Source organism: Amphibalanus amphitrite, unplaced genomic scaffold, assembly GCF_019059575.1.
Source record: "Amphibalanus amphitrite isolate SeventyFive unplaced genomic scaffold, NRLGWU_Aamphi_draft 001633F_arrow, whole genome shotgun sequence".
NCBI classification, from domain to species: Eukaryota; Metazoa; Arthropoda; class Thecostraca; order Balanomorpha; family Balanidae; genus Amphibalanus; species Amphibalanus amphitrite.
In genome coordinates, this window is record NW_024883126.1 from 116,577 (window position 1) to 132,910 (window position 16,334).

General features: G+C 51.5%; 1 protein-coding gene across 2 annotated transcripts; it reads right to left on the minus strand.

The window, feature by feature from the left end:
* Nucleotides 1-2,158: 2,158 nt before the first annotated feature.
* Nucleotides 2,159-15,825, minus strand: LOC122374274. 2 transcript variants are annotated; one of them, XR_006255180.1, is made up of 5 exons: nucleotides 13,607-15,825; nucleotides 13,164-13,235; nucleotides 8,650-8,682; nucleotides 3,712-3,887; nucleotides 2,159-3,228 (listed from the first exon to the last, which is right to left on the minus strand). XR_006255180.1 is itself a non-coding variant. In XM_043352917.1 (5 exons), the coding sequence occupies exons 1-5, from the start codon at nucleotides 13,674-13,676 to the stop codon at nucleotides 3,223-3,225; spliced, it is 357 nt and encodes a 118-aa protein (XP_043208852.1). In that variant the 5' UTR covers nucleotides 13,677-15,066; the 3' UTR covers nucleotides 2,159-3,222. The 2 variants fall into 2 exon arrangements, 1 of the variants encoding a protein (XP_043208852.1); XM_043352917.1 differs by having other exon boundaries at nucleotides 13,607-15,066.
* Nucleotides 15,826-16,334: the final 509 nt, after the last annotated feature.

Sequence of the window (16,334 nt, forward strand, 5' to 3'; positions counted from 1 at the left end):
CTCAGTGCTAGAGGAACTTTCACAGGGAGATGAAACTTACGAAGATGTAAGTTTTATCTGTGAGACCTTCAGAGGTCTCACAACTTGTATATATCTCTGATCTTTTCCTAAAGGTCACACGTGGTTAGGTCGGTTACGTGACCTCACCATTATTAAGTCAATGGGTAAATATGAAAACTGCTATTTTGGCGCCGGGAATGATCTAAAACTATCCCAAGCACATGGAATCAGGCGCATACCTAGAATTTTGCCAAGGGATGGGGGCGGAGGAATCCCGGGTGGGCTCCTTTCTACAGAGGGTCTCCTCTCTAAAGGGGCCTCCTCTCTACAGGGGGCCTCCTTTCTACAGAGGGTCTCCTCTTTACAGAGGGCCTCCTACCTTCAGAGGCCTCCTCTCTACTGAGGAGTCAGAGGGGCCCTAGCGGTCAGACACAGACACTAACGGTTATTCACAGGAGGCCCCAGGAAGTAAGAAGGACCCTAGCTGTCACTTGTCAGGCTGGTCAGAGGGCCCTGATTGTCCTGACGTGTTTTTTTGGGGGGGGGGGATTCCCGTGAATTTCGTTCGCCTCCGACGTGATTTTAACCAACGTGGACCTTCGGCCCACGGGGCCCTGATTCCATCTGGGGCCTCCTAAAAAACCCAAGGGGGGGGGGGGGGGCGGACGCCCCCCGTTGGGTACGTCCCTGCATGGAATCGTGATTTCATGCACTCCTTGCAAGGTCCGATGCTTCACTATTGCATTGTTGACCTTGCGTGACGTCATTTACGACGTCACTAGGGTCATAAGAGTTTTTCGTCAATAACTCCCGATCAAATTTAAGTAGAGAGTCGGGAAAGACACCATTGGACTCGGGAAGACCTGCAGAATCGAATGCTATGCAATATGATATCCTTTGATCAACTTCGTGACTTGAGGCCTGAGGGGCTCCATGACCTGACCTTGACTCGAGGTCTACACCTTAACCCGGCCGGGCCCGGGGGGTAATCCCAACCACCGCAGCCCGGGGGGCGTTTTTCGCCCCCCCCCTGTCTAACTCCGTAAATAAGGGAGCTACGGTAACAGAAGCGATACCAAACGAAAGGTCCTTACGAGACGATTCTAAAGCACCTAAAATTTTGACCTCAGGTCAATTTTCAAGGTCAGAGGTCAAGGTCAAAGGCAAAAACCGGCACATGTGTAGTGATCTCAAAGTAAGCCTTCTAGAGGACGGCAGGCCGCAGGCAGCATCAAACCGGAAAAATTGGGTGTCAAACGAAAGAAGAGAACCTGAGGATTTCGAAAATGTGCTCAAAATCAAAGGTCAAGGTCAATGTCACGCTGAAAAAAAACGACGCGAGCCCATGTGTAACGAGAGAGGCGATACGCCATTCGAAGTGGAGTAAAGCGTGCTTCAATCCAAGATAAATAAAATCAATCAAATCACATAAATTCAATCCAAGCACATACAAATAAAATGTTTGTAAGGTGCCGAAGTTCAATGGACCATTTCTGCGGTCAATAATGAAGGCAATATGACGATAAAGTCCAACTGAGATAATCGTTGGCACGGATGTGGCCAAAATCGGGCACGAGCAGGACCAGAATTTGGCGCAACTGTATATCACGAACGGGATCCAATGCTGGAACGAACGGCATCAGCGTCAGGCTCAGCACCATAAGCTGGTACAAATGGTGAGGCAATTCAGGCTCGAACTACAGAACAGTCAAGCATAACTAGTAACTACCGTAATCTAACACGAACAGTTATGAGACCCGGCACCAGAACCTGGTACAAACGGCACCATTTTGGACTGGAGAGCGTACCGTCACCAGGCACGAACGGTTCCAGAATATGGCGCGATGGTATGTACATCAGGAAAGAACGTTACCATAACCTGGCACGAACGACATAGGATCAACCATGGAGACCAGAATCAGACACGAACGGTAAAACATAATGGACAATAACGGGTATGCAACGGCGCAGAGCAGTTGAGAGGCCACCAGCGGCGTCCGGCAGGAGCCGAGCCGGTCGGCCAGCGCGCCGTCGAGCCGCGGGCTGGCGCCGCCCGTCAGCGCCAGCCCCGCCTGCAGCTCGCCCACCGACGGGCTCCGTGTGGACATGTGCAGCGTCACGCCAACGGCAGCATGCCGCTACGGTGCAAAAAGGTTCATTTTCTGACGACTGACAGTGTATTTCAATAAGGACACAAAAATGCAGCTGCCGGACTGGCCACCCTTTGCCGACCACACATGGACCGACGGCATCGGGCGCTGCCACTGGACCCTAGCACAGACTCGATCGGATCAACACAATCTTACACCAGGCACACAACACACAACGGATCATGGTACTCAAGTCCGTGCCATCGGTGTCACTCAACAAAAACGGTGCTTCTGTCTCAATGTAAAACTCAATGTATGTACTTACTGACGCCGCGGGCGGCTCCGGGCCGCGAGTCCCATCCGGACCCAACCCAGCACAGCCCAGCCCCCGGCCCGATTCAGCCCTATCACCGGGCACCGCTGCCAGTGCCGAACAGGGAAGGACGGACACCAGAGAACAACTGATGACAACGGACTTACGAGAACTTACAGCATCGAAACCATTATGAGGAAACACGTTATCGAGATACACAACAACCCATACACACTTCACACGCCATCTTGACGCTCACGACTCCGACGTACGCTAGGCCGCTGGCCACCCTTTGCCGACCACACATGGACCGACGGCATCGGGCGCTGCCACTGGACCCTAGCACAGACTCGATCGGATCAACACAATCACTAGACTTACACCAGGCACACGAGACACAACCGAACATGGTACATGCGTCCGTGCCATCGGTATCACGCAGCAAAAACGGTGCCTCTGACTTCTGAGCTTGATAACCAAACTCAACAAAAACGGTGCTTCAGAGCTTGACAACCAAACACCGGACACGGCCAGCAGGACCTACTGCAGCGCCTCGAGCGATCCTGACATAGGCCATGTGGCGGCTGTTCACTGGCTGCCACAGAGAGCACTGCTGACGTCGCGGGCGGCATCGGGGCGCGGGCAGGCACATGTATTGTCGCCGCGGGCGGCATCGGGGCGCGGGCAGACACATGTATTGTCGCCGCGGGCGGCATTGGGGCGCGGGCAGACACATGTATTTGACGCCGCGGGCGGCGCCGGTCCCCAAGTCCCGTCCGGACCCAACCCAGAACAGCCCGGCCCGGCCGCTCCAGCAGCTCACTCCTGAGGGCAGGGACCACCGAACTGATGTTAGTTACGCCGTGAAATCGGACGGAGTCATGGAGCTATGTGAAGGAAATACAATATTGAGCCTATTACGGTTTTCAAAAGCGTTTTTTCAGCGACGCGCTAGCTCCACCAGGGGCGAAACGGCGAGGGGGTCGTAGTACCCCCCTCGGCCGGCGCGTATGTAGAAAACCAATAGGTCCGGCGAGGGTTAATACCGCTGGAATTTGGCTTATTGAAGTAAAAAAATGCGGTTGGAGCTCTGCTGGCTCCAGTTCTATGAACTCAAAAATAGGTCACCTTATCCACACTTACATAGTTATGACAATGAACATTGAAGAACTAACTGACGATTGACTCAGTTAGTATCAAGGAGGAATCATCCCTTGCACGCCTAAAATAAGCAACCGAATATAGCGCATCGCAACAAACATACGCGCCAAGTACAAAGAAGTGCATCAATACATTGTCAATACTTACTGCCTTCTGTTTAAGTTTGTACATCTTGCATCTTATGTCATTCAGATTATGGCCGTTGAACGGCTCCCTCTTGTACAGGTCTCTGAGGTCATCCATACTGGGTACCCGCCCACCGCGGGCTTTCAGTATCGCCCGCAGTCTCTGCACTTCGGGCACAGACCACTTTACATATCGCTCTGAAAAAATAAAGAAATGTTAACCCTGTTATACGCCTTGACTAGCCTGAGGCAAGTTTTTTACCAGCGCCGTGACGCTCTTCCAATCACAATACATCGATGGAAGGACAAGGGTGCATTCACAACCTTTCTAGTCAGGTAATGGGCCGCCCTACAGTTATACACGTTGTCAAAGGTGAAAATTATTCTATTGTGACACCGTTGACGAACTTCCTGATAGACAAAAAGGTAAAACACAACCAATTACTGGTTGCTTTAAATGATTTTCTCACAGCACAAAATATTTAACCTCAGGCCATCACCTTTGTTTCAAAGAGTTAACTTTCTAATTACATACTTATTCGGAAACACTGACGCCCGGTGTGATACCGACTTTACATCTGTTATACCCGCATGATATACTTTCGTCTGCTCCGGGTGATTTAGTGATAAATAGCAGACATGGTTGTTTAGTTCAGCACTGCTTAGCGGGCATCAACCGGGTAAACGGGCCTACCTAGAGCGTCCAAACAGTGTTGCGGTAGAGCATCTCATCTTCCGTCGGAGAGGCCAACAGCCTGGTGAGACTACTACAGAATATGTGTCCGCTTTGCGAGCACTAGCCAATATATGTTACTTCAGGACGATAAATTAGACATCGGCAGCCACATCAGCCGCACAGCACCAGCCGACGTCCGGCGCTCGGAAACGGAGGAACATCTGGCCACCCTTCCAGACGACGCCGTGTAGGTATGGAGCGACGGCTCGGCGGAGGGAGGTGTCTCAGCCAGAGGGAGTGAAGCGTTGATAATCCTCCCCTCGGGCGAGGAACACGAGCTCCGAGCCCCCGCAGTCAAGATATGCAGCAGTACCCGCGCTAAGCTGGTGACGATCCGCGGGGCTCTGGAGATGCTGCTACAGCTGGAAGGCGGCCCGGCGGAGAGCCCAGTCATCGTCTGCTCAGACTCGCAGGCGGCGCTCGCCACGCTGGCGAGTGGTGCTGGGAGTCAGACGACCGACGGCACTCGGTGCCGCCGTATGGCGACTGCTCCTGACTCCGAGTCCTCATACAGTGGATCCCGGCACACTGCGGAATACCCGGCAACGAAAGGGTGGACGTGCTGGCTAAAGTGGCCTCCAGCATGTCGCAAGCCGCCGTCCCGATGGACGTCCGCTGCTTCGTAAAGGCTGATTGTTTGAATTGGACAATTGAATTGGACAATCATATACGAATTAATTTCGTGAAGGCTGTCAGCCTTGGCCGCTCCGCCACCAAGGCATGGCATCGCAGCTGGACAGACAGCATCTTCAAAAAACATTATGGGAGACCGGATGCCGATGCCGGTGCTTCTGGTGTCTCGGGACGAGGCGGTTAACGTCCACCAGCTGCGGGCGGGACACTGGAGCCACTCGTAGAGTTATCTGCGCAGGATCGGACGCCACCCCGAGCGCGAGTGTCCACAGTGCAGCGACCTGGCCTGCCCAGTGCAGTGGCGCGCTGCCTGGTGTGCCGCGAGGGTCCGGACACACCGGAGCGCGTGTTGCTCGGGTGCCCATGCTTGGCCGGAGCGAGGCTCCAACTACTCGGAAACATATGATCGGACCCTACGCAGCTTTGGGACGGCGGTGTCGTGGCGGCCTTCAGCCGCGGCTACCTCAGTCACCGAGAGCCGTTGGGCTACGGCCGGCCATGAGCCGACCCGCGGAGAACAAGAGCAACAACTTCAGGACGATTGAAGATAAGACGATCAGATACCTCGTGGTGGAACAGATCCTGCATCATCATCTAGCGAAGTTCCTGCAAGACGGTGCCCTCACCCTGGAGAAGGTGCTCGATTTGTGTGAAGCCTACGAGCGTTCAATCCTCCAGTCGTCTGATGGCTCGTCATGAACACAACGCAGTGGCTAATATCAGCCGACAGCCGCGGTTGACAGAACACCCAGCATCTGTAGAAGGCCATGCGGGAGCTAGGGGCTCGCTGACCATGCCAACAGCCAGGGCCCCTCAGTGTCCTGCCAGACGAGTGACCTGACGCGTCTGTGGAAGGAAGTCACTATGCTGCAGTCGGAAAGAGGAAGTTAACACGAGTGAAGAAGGCCACCATGGCGTTTCATGTGTTGCAGTGCAAGGTAAACACCTGCAGTAAGTAAGGTGACCGGCCCTGTCATCCTGGAGGCAGAGAGGCGTAGGCAAGCGATGACACTTACGGTGGATGCTGGTGAAACCTGCTCGACCTTGAGACTTTAGTGCAGAGTACGTCTGCCGTCTCTAGGGATGCACTTACGAGCCATCCACATCCAACCTCCTCAGGTTCGGGAGAATGCATTTCAGCGTGACAGGTAAATACTCTGCGACGTCTGCGTGCCACAGCCCGGTACCAGTCGGTGGATGCCAGCCTCTTCCTGGTGGATACATGGCCGCTGCGGAAGCCATCACAGGCCTGGGTCTGATGCAAAGCTGGGTGTCACCATTTCCCAACATCAGGTGAGGTCTTCACCATACAAGAGGAGGGGGATGCGATTCTCCCGACCATCAATGGCTACCAGCATTACAGCATCCTCGTCCCAAATGTCCCATCCTCGTCCCTAAGCCCACGGACTACAAGCTGCGCCGTCTTTTGCTCTCTGTTCGAGATGAGGTGCAGGAGGAGCGGAAGACATCGTGGAGAAGATTGAAGCGTCCTCATGGGTGAACCCGCAGGTCTTCTCTCGCAAATTCAACGGGCAGCGTTGACATCAGGTGGCCCAACTCACATATTGTGGCTGAGATATATCCTCTTTCGACAATCGAAGAGTACCAGGCTCGACTTCATGGCAGAGTCTACAGCAACATCGATCTCCGGTCGGCATGTGAGCAACTGGAACCCCATCCGGAGAGCAGGAACATCAGCGTTCATCTCGCACGGTGAGTTGATACGATTTCTGCAAATCACCTCCGGCCTGGTCTCGACAGACTCTGCTTGCCAGAATCTCCTTCACAACTTGTTAGGGAGCTCAGAAGTTTCCTCTCGCTGACTTGCTGGTCGAATCGCTCCATCCCAGTCTGCGCTTACATCCGACAACTTGCTGTGATTCTACGGAAGGAGTGCTGTTCGAGTGGATGGGGGAAGAGTCAAGGTTCCAGACCATCAAAAATGGTACCGAGCAGCCCGGTTCTGACGCCCTTAAACCGAGACCTACCGACAGTGGTGACGTCACGGCCACGCGCATCCGAATCATTCATTTGATAGCACTGCTGGGTGCTGGTGCCATCATGTCACAGCTGTCCTGACGGCTCAGTGCTTTGTCCTGACGAGCGGTGCTCTTTGTCCGACCGTGAGGCCCTCAGTGCCGTGCAAGCAATGGAGCGGTGGAACGTCTACCTCTGAGGGCGACGTTTAACACTCCGGACTGGCCAGTCCGTGATGAACACGCTCCTCGCCTAAGTTCTCAGACTGGGCGGGAGCACCTGTTGCTAGGTGGTAGGCTCGAATGCTACCGTACGTCTACGAAGTGACGAGCGCCCTGCCAGCAGGATCACTGTCGCTGACGCACTGTCACGCCAGCGGCTGTCCACTACAGGGCCCGTAAGAAGCCGATGAGGAAAAGGTCGTCATCTGCGTCAGGGGCGAACACCTATCACCGCTAACGGAGAAGAAGGTTCGAGAGGCAGCTGTAAAGGACCCTGAGGGGTGTTCACGGGCACCGCACACTGCTGCGTGCGGTGTGTGCGGTGCGTCCAGCAGGCGTGGGGGTAGGGGATGGGTAGGCGGCTCTGACGTCACGGCTGCGTGCGGTGAACGATCCGCTGTGGCCAGTCCCGACCGGCCACAGCGGTCGCTGTGTGCGGTGACGGAAGGCTGACGTAGGGACGCAGTGGGCGGAGCTTGGAGGCTGTGTGCGGTCCGACCGCACACAGGGCCCGTGAACAGCCCTCAGCTCTCCAGCAACTGAGTGACGTCATCCTTTCCACTTCAGCAAAACTCGTCCCCTGCTGTCATTTCGGAATTCGGCAACACCGTGAGACTTGCTATAGGCATGTCGTGCCACTCTCCGTATCTCAAATCGTCCATTTGATACTGATGTCCATTGATACGGCTTTAAAGATGCTTCAAAGACGGCAAAAACCCATACGTCCTCGCGACCGAACAGGATAAACTCAATGCAGACAGCATATAACCACATGTCAAAAGCCCTCACGTCGTCCTTGTGTAGTGTAGCGACGTATTGGGTTTTGACGTTGCAAGCATTTCATAATCTGCAAGAACTATGGGTTTACCGACGTGGATTTTGTCACTGGCACATAGGTTAGCCATGACGTGGGGTTTTCGCCGACGTAGTGGGTTTTGACTGTGTCACTTCCGTGCTTTTCAAAGACGTGTGAATTCCAAAATTTGTTTTTCCTCTCCCAAAAAGCTTTTTTTGGTTTTTGAAAAAAATCCTCATGGCATGAAATAGAGCTTTGCAAGCTGGTCACAATGGTGTAAAAAACGAAAAATGACCCAAAATTGACATGTGGGGTTTTGACTTTGGACGGCAGAATGTGTTGGACTTGGTGCTTCATGCTTCCTTGTCTGCCGTTTCTTTGTTTGTTAGCCATTGCCGCAAGATACATAGGTGCCTCTACTATCGAGTAAAAAATCGGGAGGGGCAAACCATCAACTTTATTGTTTCTTTGCATATAAAAAGGTATACAAATTTAACAAAGAGGGTATTTAATGCAGGAAATTTCAATACGTTTATGAAAATAATGCAACACGTAAAGCTGATGCAGGCGATGTAAGGCGCCAAACCTTTCACTTACTTTTTTTGCGGTCCTTCTTCCGCTGTTCATGGCCTGTGGACATTAAAAATATAGTTAACATTAGGAATAGAACCACTTAACCATGTAATTCTGTTAACATTACATGGTTATGCATGAGAACATAAATTTGGCCGGGGCGTCGCAAGTCCATCTACGACACGTCGCAAGTTACGACACATGTCCCGTCGCAAGTTGTGTCGTAGCGAAAAAGGAGGGATGTTGAGGAAAGAGGGTTTGTCGGAGGATACGACAGAACGTAGCTACGACGAGGCTTAAATACCCGCTTTACTCGAGAATTTAACCCGCGCACCGACGGGGGGGGGCGGATATCCGCCCCCCTGAGGTTTTTCGCGAATAGCGGGAAAACCGTGGCGCGTAGCGCCGCGAAATTTGGTATGACTATTCCCTTATCAATTTTACACATGGTGTGCAAGTTTGAACCTCCTACCTTTCAAGGTCAGGTCACCAGGTCACTTTGAATGACCCAACCTCAAGTCACTTTTTTGCAACTTTGTCACCGTGCCAGAGCTACAGTAGATGTCGGAGGCCTTTGAAAGTCGCAGGATGTTATTAGGTCATTAGTAGCTACAATTTGTATATCTCGGAATTTTGATATCGGTGACCTAAGGTCAGGTCAATTTCGCGACCTCCCCATTATAAGTCAATGGGGGAAAAATCAACTCCCTGTTTTTACCACTAAAACGGGTCGGAATGGCCCCATATACCATACATGACTTCATATACGATCAACCTTCACTACCTTGAGGTCTGTTTTGCTGTTGGGCAGCTGTGAGGTCATGTGACGTCATCAAAGGTCACCAAAGGTTTTTGGCCAATAACTCCGTACAGGAACAAGATACAGACGCGTGGATGGTCTCATTGTGTTCAGCTCGTCAAGACGCATCGAATGATATACATGATGACCTCGAGGTCACGTGACCTGAGGTCAACCTTTGACCTTGACCTTTCGAGGTCAACATATATATCATTCGATGCGGATTGACGAGAGGATCACGATGAGGCCCTTAGTTTGTTCCTATCTCGACTAATTCGAAAGTTATTCGAGAAAAACTATCTCCATATTTAGCGCCGCCATTTTGACTTTTTCGACCCCTGTGACGTCATCTTTGACCTGACCTGAAAATGACCTTAGTAAAAATTGTAGATCTTGACCGTGCGTATCCGATGCCGTTTACCGCTTGTCGCTATCTTGCTTCGTTCTCGAGATCTCAGGGGGGGGGCGGTCATCCGCCCCCCCCCCCGTCGGTACTAAGTTGGCGCAGACCCCCGTCGGTGCGCGGGTTAAAAGGACACGATCAGCTGATCCCGTAGTAAACGTCAGTAAGGTCGAAAACTCTATCACGCATAACGGAACATTCGCCTTTCTGGTTTGAGAGCTTATGAGACAGCCAGGTCAAGCATGTTCTCTGATTCTGAAGCTTTGTCTCAACTGGGTGACTTGTGATCGCTAACGCTCACATAATTTGCCATAAAATTTGGGGTCGATCACAGGAGATTCGTGGCTAAAGAGCATCTAGAAGCTATGCTTTAGAAGAAATGAGTTCAGAGAGTTTGAAGTCACAGAGAGGTAAGAGAGTTGAAGTTGGAGGTCACAATTGGAGGTTACAGAGGTCATCTGGGACACGTCAGGTCACAGAAGTCAACTTGGGGACACGTCAGGTCACAGAGGTTAACTTTGGGTCATCACAGAGCTCAATTGGAGGTCAACTGGGACACGTCAGGTCACAAGAGTCAGCTTGGGGTCATCAAAGAGCTCAATTGGAGGTCACGGAGGTCATCTGGGACACGTCAAGTCACAGAGGTCAACTTGGGGTCATCACAGAGCTCAATTGGAGGTCATATGGGTCATCTGAGATACGTCAGGTCACAGAGGTCAACTTGGGGGTTATCACAGAGCTCTATTGGAGGTCATGGGGGTCATGAGACACGTCAGGTCACAGAGGTCAACTTGAGGTCACCACAGGGCTCAATTGTAGGCCATCTGGGGACACTTCAGGTCACAGAGGTCAACTTGGGGTCATCAGAGACCTCAATTTGAGATCAGCTGGGACACGTCAGGTCACAGAAGTCAGCTTGGGGTTATCAGAGGTCACTTAGAGGTCATAGAGGTCATCTGGGACACGTCAGGTCAGAGAGGTCAACTTGGGGTCATCACAGAGCTCAATTTGAGATCATCTGGGACACGTCTGGTCACAGAGGTCAGCTTGGGCTCATCACAGAGCTCAATTGGGACACGTCAGGTCACAGAGGTCAGCTCGGAGTCATGAGAGAGCTCAATTGGAGGTCATATAGGACTCGTCAGGTCACAGAGGTCAACTTGGGGTCATCACAAAACTCGGAAGTCATCTGAGACACGTCAGGTCACAGAGGTCAGCTCGGAGTAATGAGAGAGCTCAATGGGAGGTCACGGAGGTCATCTGAGACACGGCAGATCACAGAGGTCAACTGGGGTCATCACAGAGCTAAATTGGAGTCATGGGGGCCATCTGAGACACGTCGTTTTTGGAATTGGGAGAATCTTTTGGGGGATGCCCCTCGCAACGTCCAAGATCGCCTTTCTGGACTCGCCAGTAGTTGCTGGAATGATATAAGGCTGCTTTGTATCCCTGAATACCCCAATGAATTTGAATATAACATATTATGCACCATTTTTAACACTCGCTGGCACGGATTGAGGCCTCACAGATGACCCGTCGGTTCAAGCTCTATAACTCGCGTTAGCGTCAACGGATTGTAACCAAATTTTAACTCAAGTTCAAACAATTTTACACTAACCATGTAAATTTCGTGACCATGGCCCGAATGACCTGTGACCTGTGACCTCTTCCTCAAAGCAAGGTTAGCTTACGACACAACTTACGACTGCTATTTCAAATTCGTAAGTTGTGTCGCAAATCAGGCAACTTGCGACAGGCTTTACTACTTAAAGGGACTATCCCACCTTTAACATGGGGTTTGAGTTGAGATAGCCAAGTTTGCGGCGAGGTTCAGAAACCTATATCTATCTAGGTTGCAACCCCCGCGGCCTCCTGGTGTTGAAGAAATTCGTTCCCTTCATTTGAAAATGGGCCTTGTACAAGGCCCTATCTTCAACATGGAGCGACCGTTAGTGTGACGTCACCTCGTTTAGTCGTTCTGATTTAAATGGGTTTGTTCGTTGAAAAATCGCTTAAAACTTGGTCTGAACTTTGTTGTGGTGCCTACAAAGTAAAAAGAATCTGCTTTATGACAGTAATGTGGCCTGGGGAAGGAGGTAATTTTGGGCTGTGACGTCACATATTTGAAAGTTTGTGTTTGGAATATGGGAAGTCTAAGATGTTTAATGAAAAATAAATGCCAGAACCGTGTTCCTGGTCATCCAATCTATAAAGTCGGGCACAATTTAACTGGTTTTAATAACATTTTAGAAGGTGGGATAGTCCCTTTAAGTAACGCTACTCATCGATTGATCCCTCCAAAAACGACTTACTACACAACTTGCGACACGTCGCAGTTACGACGAGGCTTACGACGCTCTGGATTCCTCCGGCCAAAAAGATCTTTTCGCTTCATGTCTTGTTAAAGATTTTGAGTTTGTCGTTTCGTTAGCACGACGTCCCCTAAACCTGCACCTGTCTACTGCTTTTTTTTTGCCACCCCGAACAAGAACGACTGAGGGGGGGGGGGGGGCTTGATACGACCCCACTTACGTTTCGCTCCCATGGAACTAAAAACAGCAAATTTTCATGGGAAAGGGGCTCATGAGTCCTCGCTCCCTAACTACATCAATATTTAGAGGGTTTGCATGATAAAAGCCAGCATTAAAAATAAAAATGGCGCTTTTCAGCACGAAACGCTACGTGTCTCGAAAAAAAAACATAAAAGCTAGAACAATTAAGATAGCATTCGATAACTTAGAACAAGCCCTATCGAGCTTTATCAAAATATTTTGTCTCAATACGTTAAGCTCAAGATTTCACCAAAGGAGACGCAGTGAGTGTTGCTTAAATACTTTTTTTGCATATGACATTTCATATGTAACAGATTTAGCAAAATTGCAAACGAGGCCGAGGGTAGACGAGGTTGGGTGGCGGGCGGCGCTTCACGCCGCCATCGAGCTGCTATTGCAAAAAAAAAAATCACCATGGGTCGGATTCCCTCCCTCCTCAGACGGACGTGAGTAAAGGCATTCTCGCATGGACAATGCAGTTATTGAGCGATACGCTTATTATCCTGCATCGATCGCAGTGCTTCAATAAATGCATATGAACTCACCTATGCAATTGCCCTCCCACTATAAAACTTCAGGCCGGACTATAGTCTGTTCCATATCAAGCTTGCGGTCGGAGTCCCCTTGGCAGTTCCAGGCAATTCGCTGAGCGCGCTACTCCATTCAATAATTTGAGTCTTAGAATGTAAGATGTATGCACAGAAATCACGCACTGCCTTCAACAGAGCACTTCAGCCGCAAGCTTGACATGGAACACACTATAGATGTAGTGAATGCGCCTCACCTCCTTCATCGTCCTCTTGGCGATCATCAGCCGGACCGCCCTCATTTTCAGAGCCTGGCTCGTCGAAGTCCTCTGAAAAACCGTCTCTGTCAGATTTAAGAATATGTGTGATGCAAAATAAGTGCCTGCCATAATGGGCAAGCATTTCTGAAAAAAAACGCTGAACGGAACATATGTGCTACGGTGGTACCCGGACTGCTTTGGCTATCCGCGCTCGTCCTTAATCTGAAGTACAGCACCATGGGTCTGCATATAACCTAGTAGTACCAGTGAACTTTAACGGTCTTACATTGCCTTCGCTCTGTACGATTCTCTTCATGGTGTTATTGCATTGCCTCTTTAACACTACATTGCAAATTAATGCTTTAACTGCATGAAATGTCTGCTAAAATGACAGACGAATGGTGATGTTACGATTAGCACATGTACAAACGATTAGTTACCTTCAGTGAGCATCTCCTCCAGGCTCCGTCCGCTATATTTTGAGAGGCATCCTTCGTCCAGCTTCATCATCAGGATGGAGGCACGCGTCAGTTCGTGAGTAGCGTCTGACAGTCTGTAGTACCACGATGCACGTCTTTGTCATGTCCCATGTGCCGGGTGAGCACCTCCATATCGAATTCACCCATCTCTAGAATCTGGGACGTTGTAGCACAATATTTCCGTAGTTTTGTTGCATGGAAGAGATCTGCCCTGTTTAGTGCCATGTCCGACAACTGCTCTTTAAGCACCACGCCTGCGTTGTAGTGTCCTGTAGTCCTCGCCAGAGGGTTTGCGAACAGATACTTGTTATCCTTGTCAATGTACGTCTCCCGGTTGTCTACCAGTAGCTGCAGCGGAGCCGCGCAGTCGCTCGGTATCAGGGTGGGGACCTTGTTCCCGCACTTGCCGCGGGACATGACGACGTCGAGCTCGTTGAACAACTTCTTTTCTGTTTCACCCATTGACTTGTTCACTTCTTCTACCGTCTCTTGTTTGTACATCTCTCGGTTGATCCATGATTGCAGCAGGATGCTGCTAAGCTCCTTAGGACGGCGTTTGTTGAATACTAGCAAACGGGCGAGAACCGCTTTGCTCAGCCTTGCATAGTCTGTCATGCCATGTATTCCCTTTTCTGTCATTTCTTTCACTCGTTCCTTCATTTTTTCGGTGAAAAGCTTCAAATCGCTGGTAAAGGGCAGCATGTCTTTCTTGTCATACTTGTTCGACTCGCGGTTCTTCAGCGCTACGCTGCTGATCTTCACATTCCAGAATTGGTCCACGTGATACAAGAACGCCTCAGCATCTTTCACTTCGCTTTCTTCTTTCTTGATCAGCGCAATGCCCTTCTTGAGAGCAGCCAGCTGTCGTAGTTCGCCTCCAATCCGCATGGCCTTTGAAGGAGTTTTGTATGTGGGCAGCCCCGTGTGGGCGTTTAGCTTGTCCTGCTCAAACCCACAGACGGATTTGGTGGCACTTACAACCGTATCAAATCCTTCGCCATTGATCAGCTCTTGCATGCTCTTTCCGGCTGCTTGGACAACTTCGCCCATCATCCTTAGGCGCTGGCTTATCTGCGCAAAACCCGACCTTCCAAGTTTCGCGTGCAAGTTGGCACCCCACTTCTTCAGGAGTTCATCGTTCTTTATGGTCTTCGTAACTGCATCGTCGTGCATACGAGACAATATGTCCTTGTGATACCCAGTATTTTTCTTGGCCGTCACTCAGGAGCGTCCGGCTCTCTGCCAGCACCGTGGGAATGTCTGGGCATTCTGTTTTGCGAGCCACACAGTGATGTTTTATGTGCTGCATCATGTTGGTTTTAACCACAAAAAGATAGCAGTAAGGACATGGCACGTAGTCGTCCACGGACGCCTGGTCCGACTTCCTTCCCAAGATCATGTCACCTTCACCCTTTGTAGGACGAGTTTGTTGTGCTCCATGTTGCCTTTGTTGATCATCACGGTGATTTTCATTTTTCGTTCCTGCTCAGAATCACACTCCTGTATATCCTTGACTTCCTTCTCGTCACGGTGGACCGTCTTGATATGGCGCCATATCAGATTTCTCTTTTGCTTGCAATATATGCAAACATTTTTTTTCCGCACTTCGCCGCACGATGCGCCGTTCCTCGCCGACTGAGATGTACGCGACTGAGAACTGTGCTGGGGCGGAGCCACCTCAACACCGTCGCTGACATCAGACTCAGCTCCCTGTTCTCCGTATTCGTTCTCCTCCAAATGGTGGTTCTCGGGAGCCGTGATCTCTGTTTGATTGCACATCAAGTGCTCAGGAAAAGTCCATGTGCCATGGTCCCCTGCATCCTGGACTGAAGCCCTCGAAGTAGAGCAGGTGGGTGACATAAGGTCGTACTCGCTTGCAGAGAACGGCGTCATGTCGATCAGTTCAGTTGGCAGTGCTGTTGAATAAGAGGTTTTTACTGACCCACAAACTCCCGTCTCAGAGGTAGGTGGGGAAACACGAGACGGGGCTCCAACCGTCGCCCCAGTAGTTGTACACAGATGAAGAGCATCCCATCTTCTAGCGTCCGGGGTCGGGACGGGCGGCAGGCCTCCAGCCGCAGTCTCGGAAGTCGCACGCAGATGACGGGCATCAGCCCGCCTTCCCGCTTCAGAGGTCGGGACGGGCGGCGGGGCTCTGGCCGCAGTCTCAGAAGTCTCACGCAGATGAGCACCCACCTTCTAGCGTCCGCGGTCGGGACGGGCGGCGGGCCTCCGGTCGCAGTCTCAGAAGTCTCACGCAGATAAAGAGCATCCCACCTTCCAGCGTCCGGGGTCGGGACGGGCGGCGGGGCTCCGGTCGCAGTCTCAGAAGTCTCACGCAGATGAAGAGCATCCCACCTTCTAGCGTCCGGGGTCGGGACGGGCGGCGGGCCTCCGGTCGCAGTCTCAGAAGTCTCACGCAGATGAAGAACATCCCACCTTCCAGCGTCCGGGGTCGGGACGGGCGGCGGGGGCTCCGGTCGCAGTCTCAGAAGTCTCACGCAGATGAAGAGCATCCCACCTTCCAGCGTCAGAGGTCGGGACGGGCGGCGGGGCTCTGGCCGCAGTCTCAGAAGTCTCACGCAGATGATGAGCATCCCACCTTCCAGCGTCGGGGTCGGGACGGGCGGCGGGGCTCGGTCGCAGTCTCAGAAGTCTCACGCAGATGATGAGCATCCCACCTTCCAGC

Coding starts and splice junctions, on each gene's coding strand:
- LOC122374274 (XM_043352917.1), bottom strand. CDS start 13,676: ATGATGAAGCTGGACGAAGGATGCCTCTCAAAATATAGCGGACGGAGC. Junction 8,683..13,163: donor CCAAGAGGACGATGAAGGAG/GTGAGGCGCATT, acceptor TAATGTCCACAG/GCCATGAACAGCGGAAGAAG. Junction 3,888..8,649: donor GAAGAAGGACCGCAAAAAAA/GTAAGTGAAAGG, acceptor TTATTTTTTCAG/AGCGATATGTAAAGTGGTCT.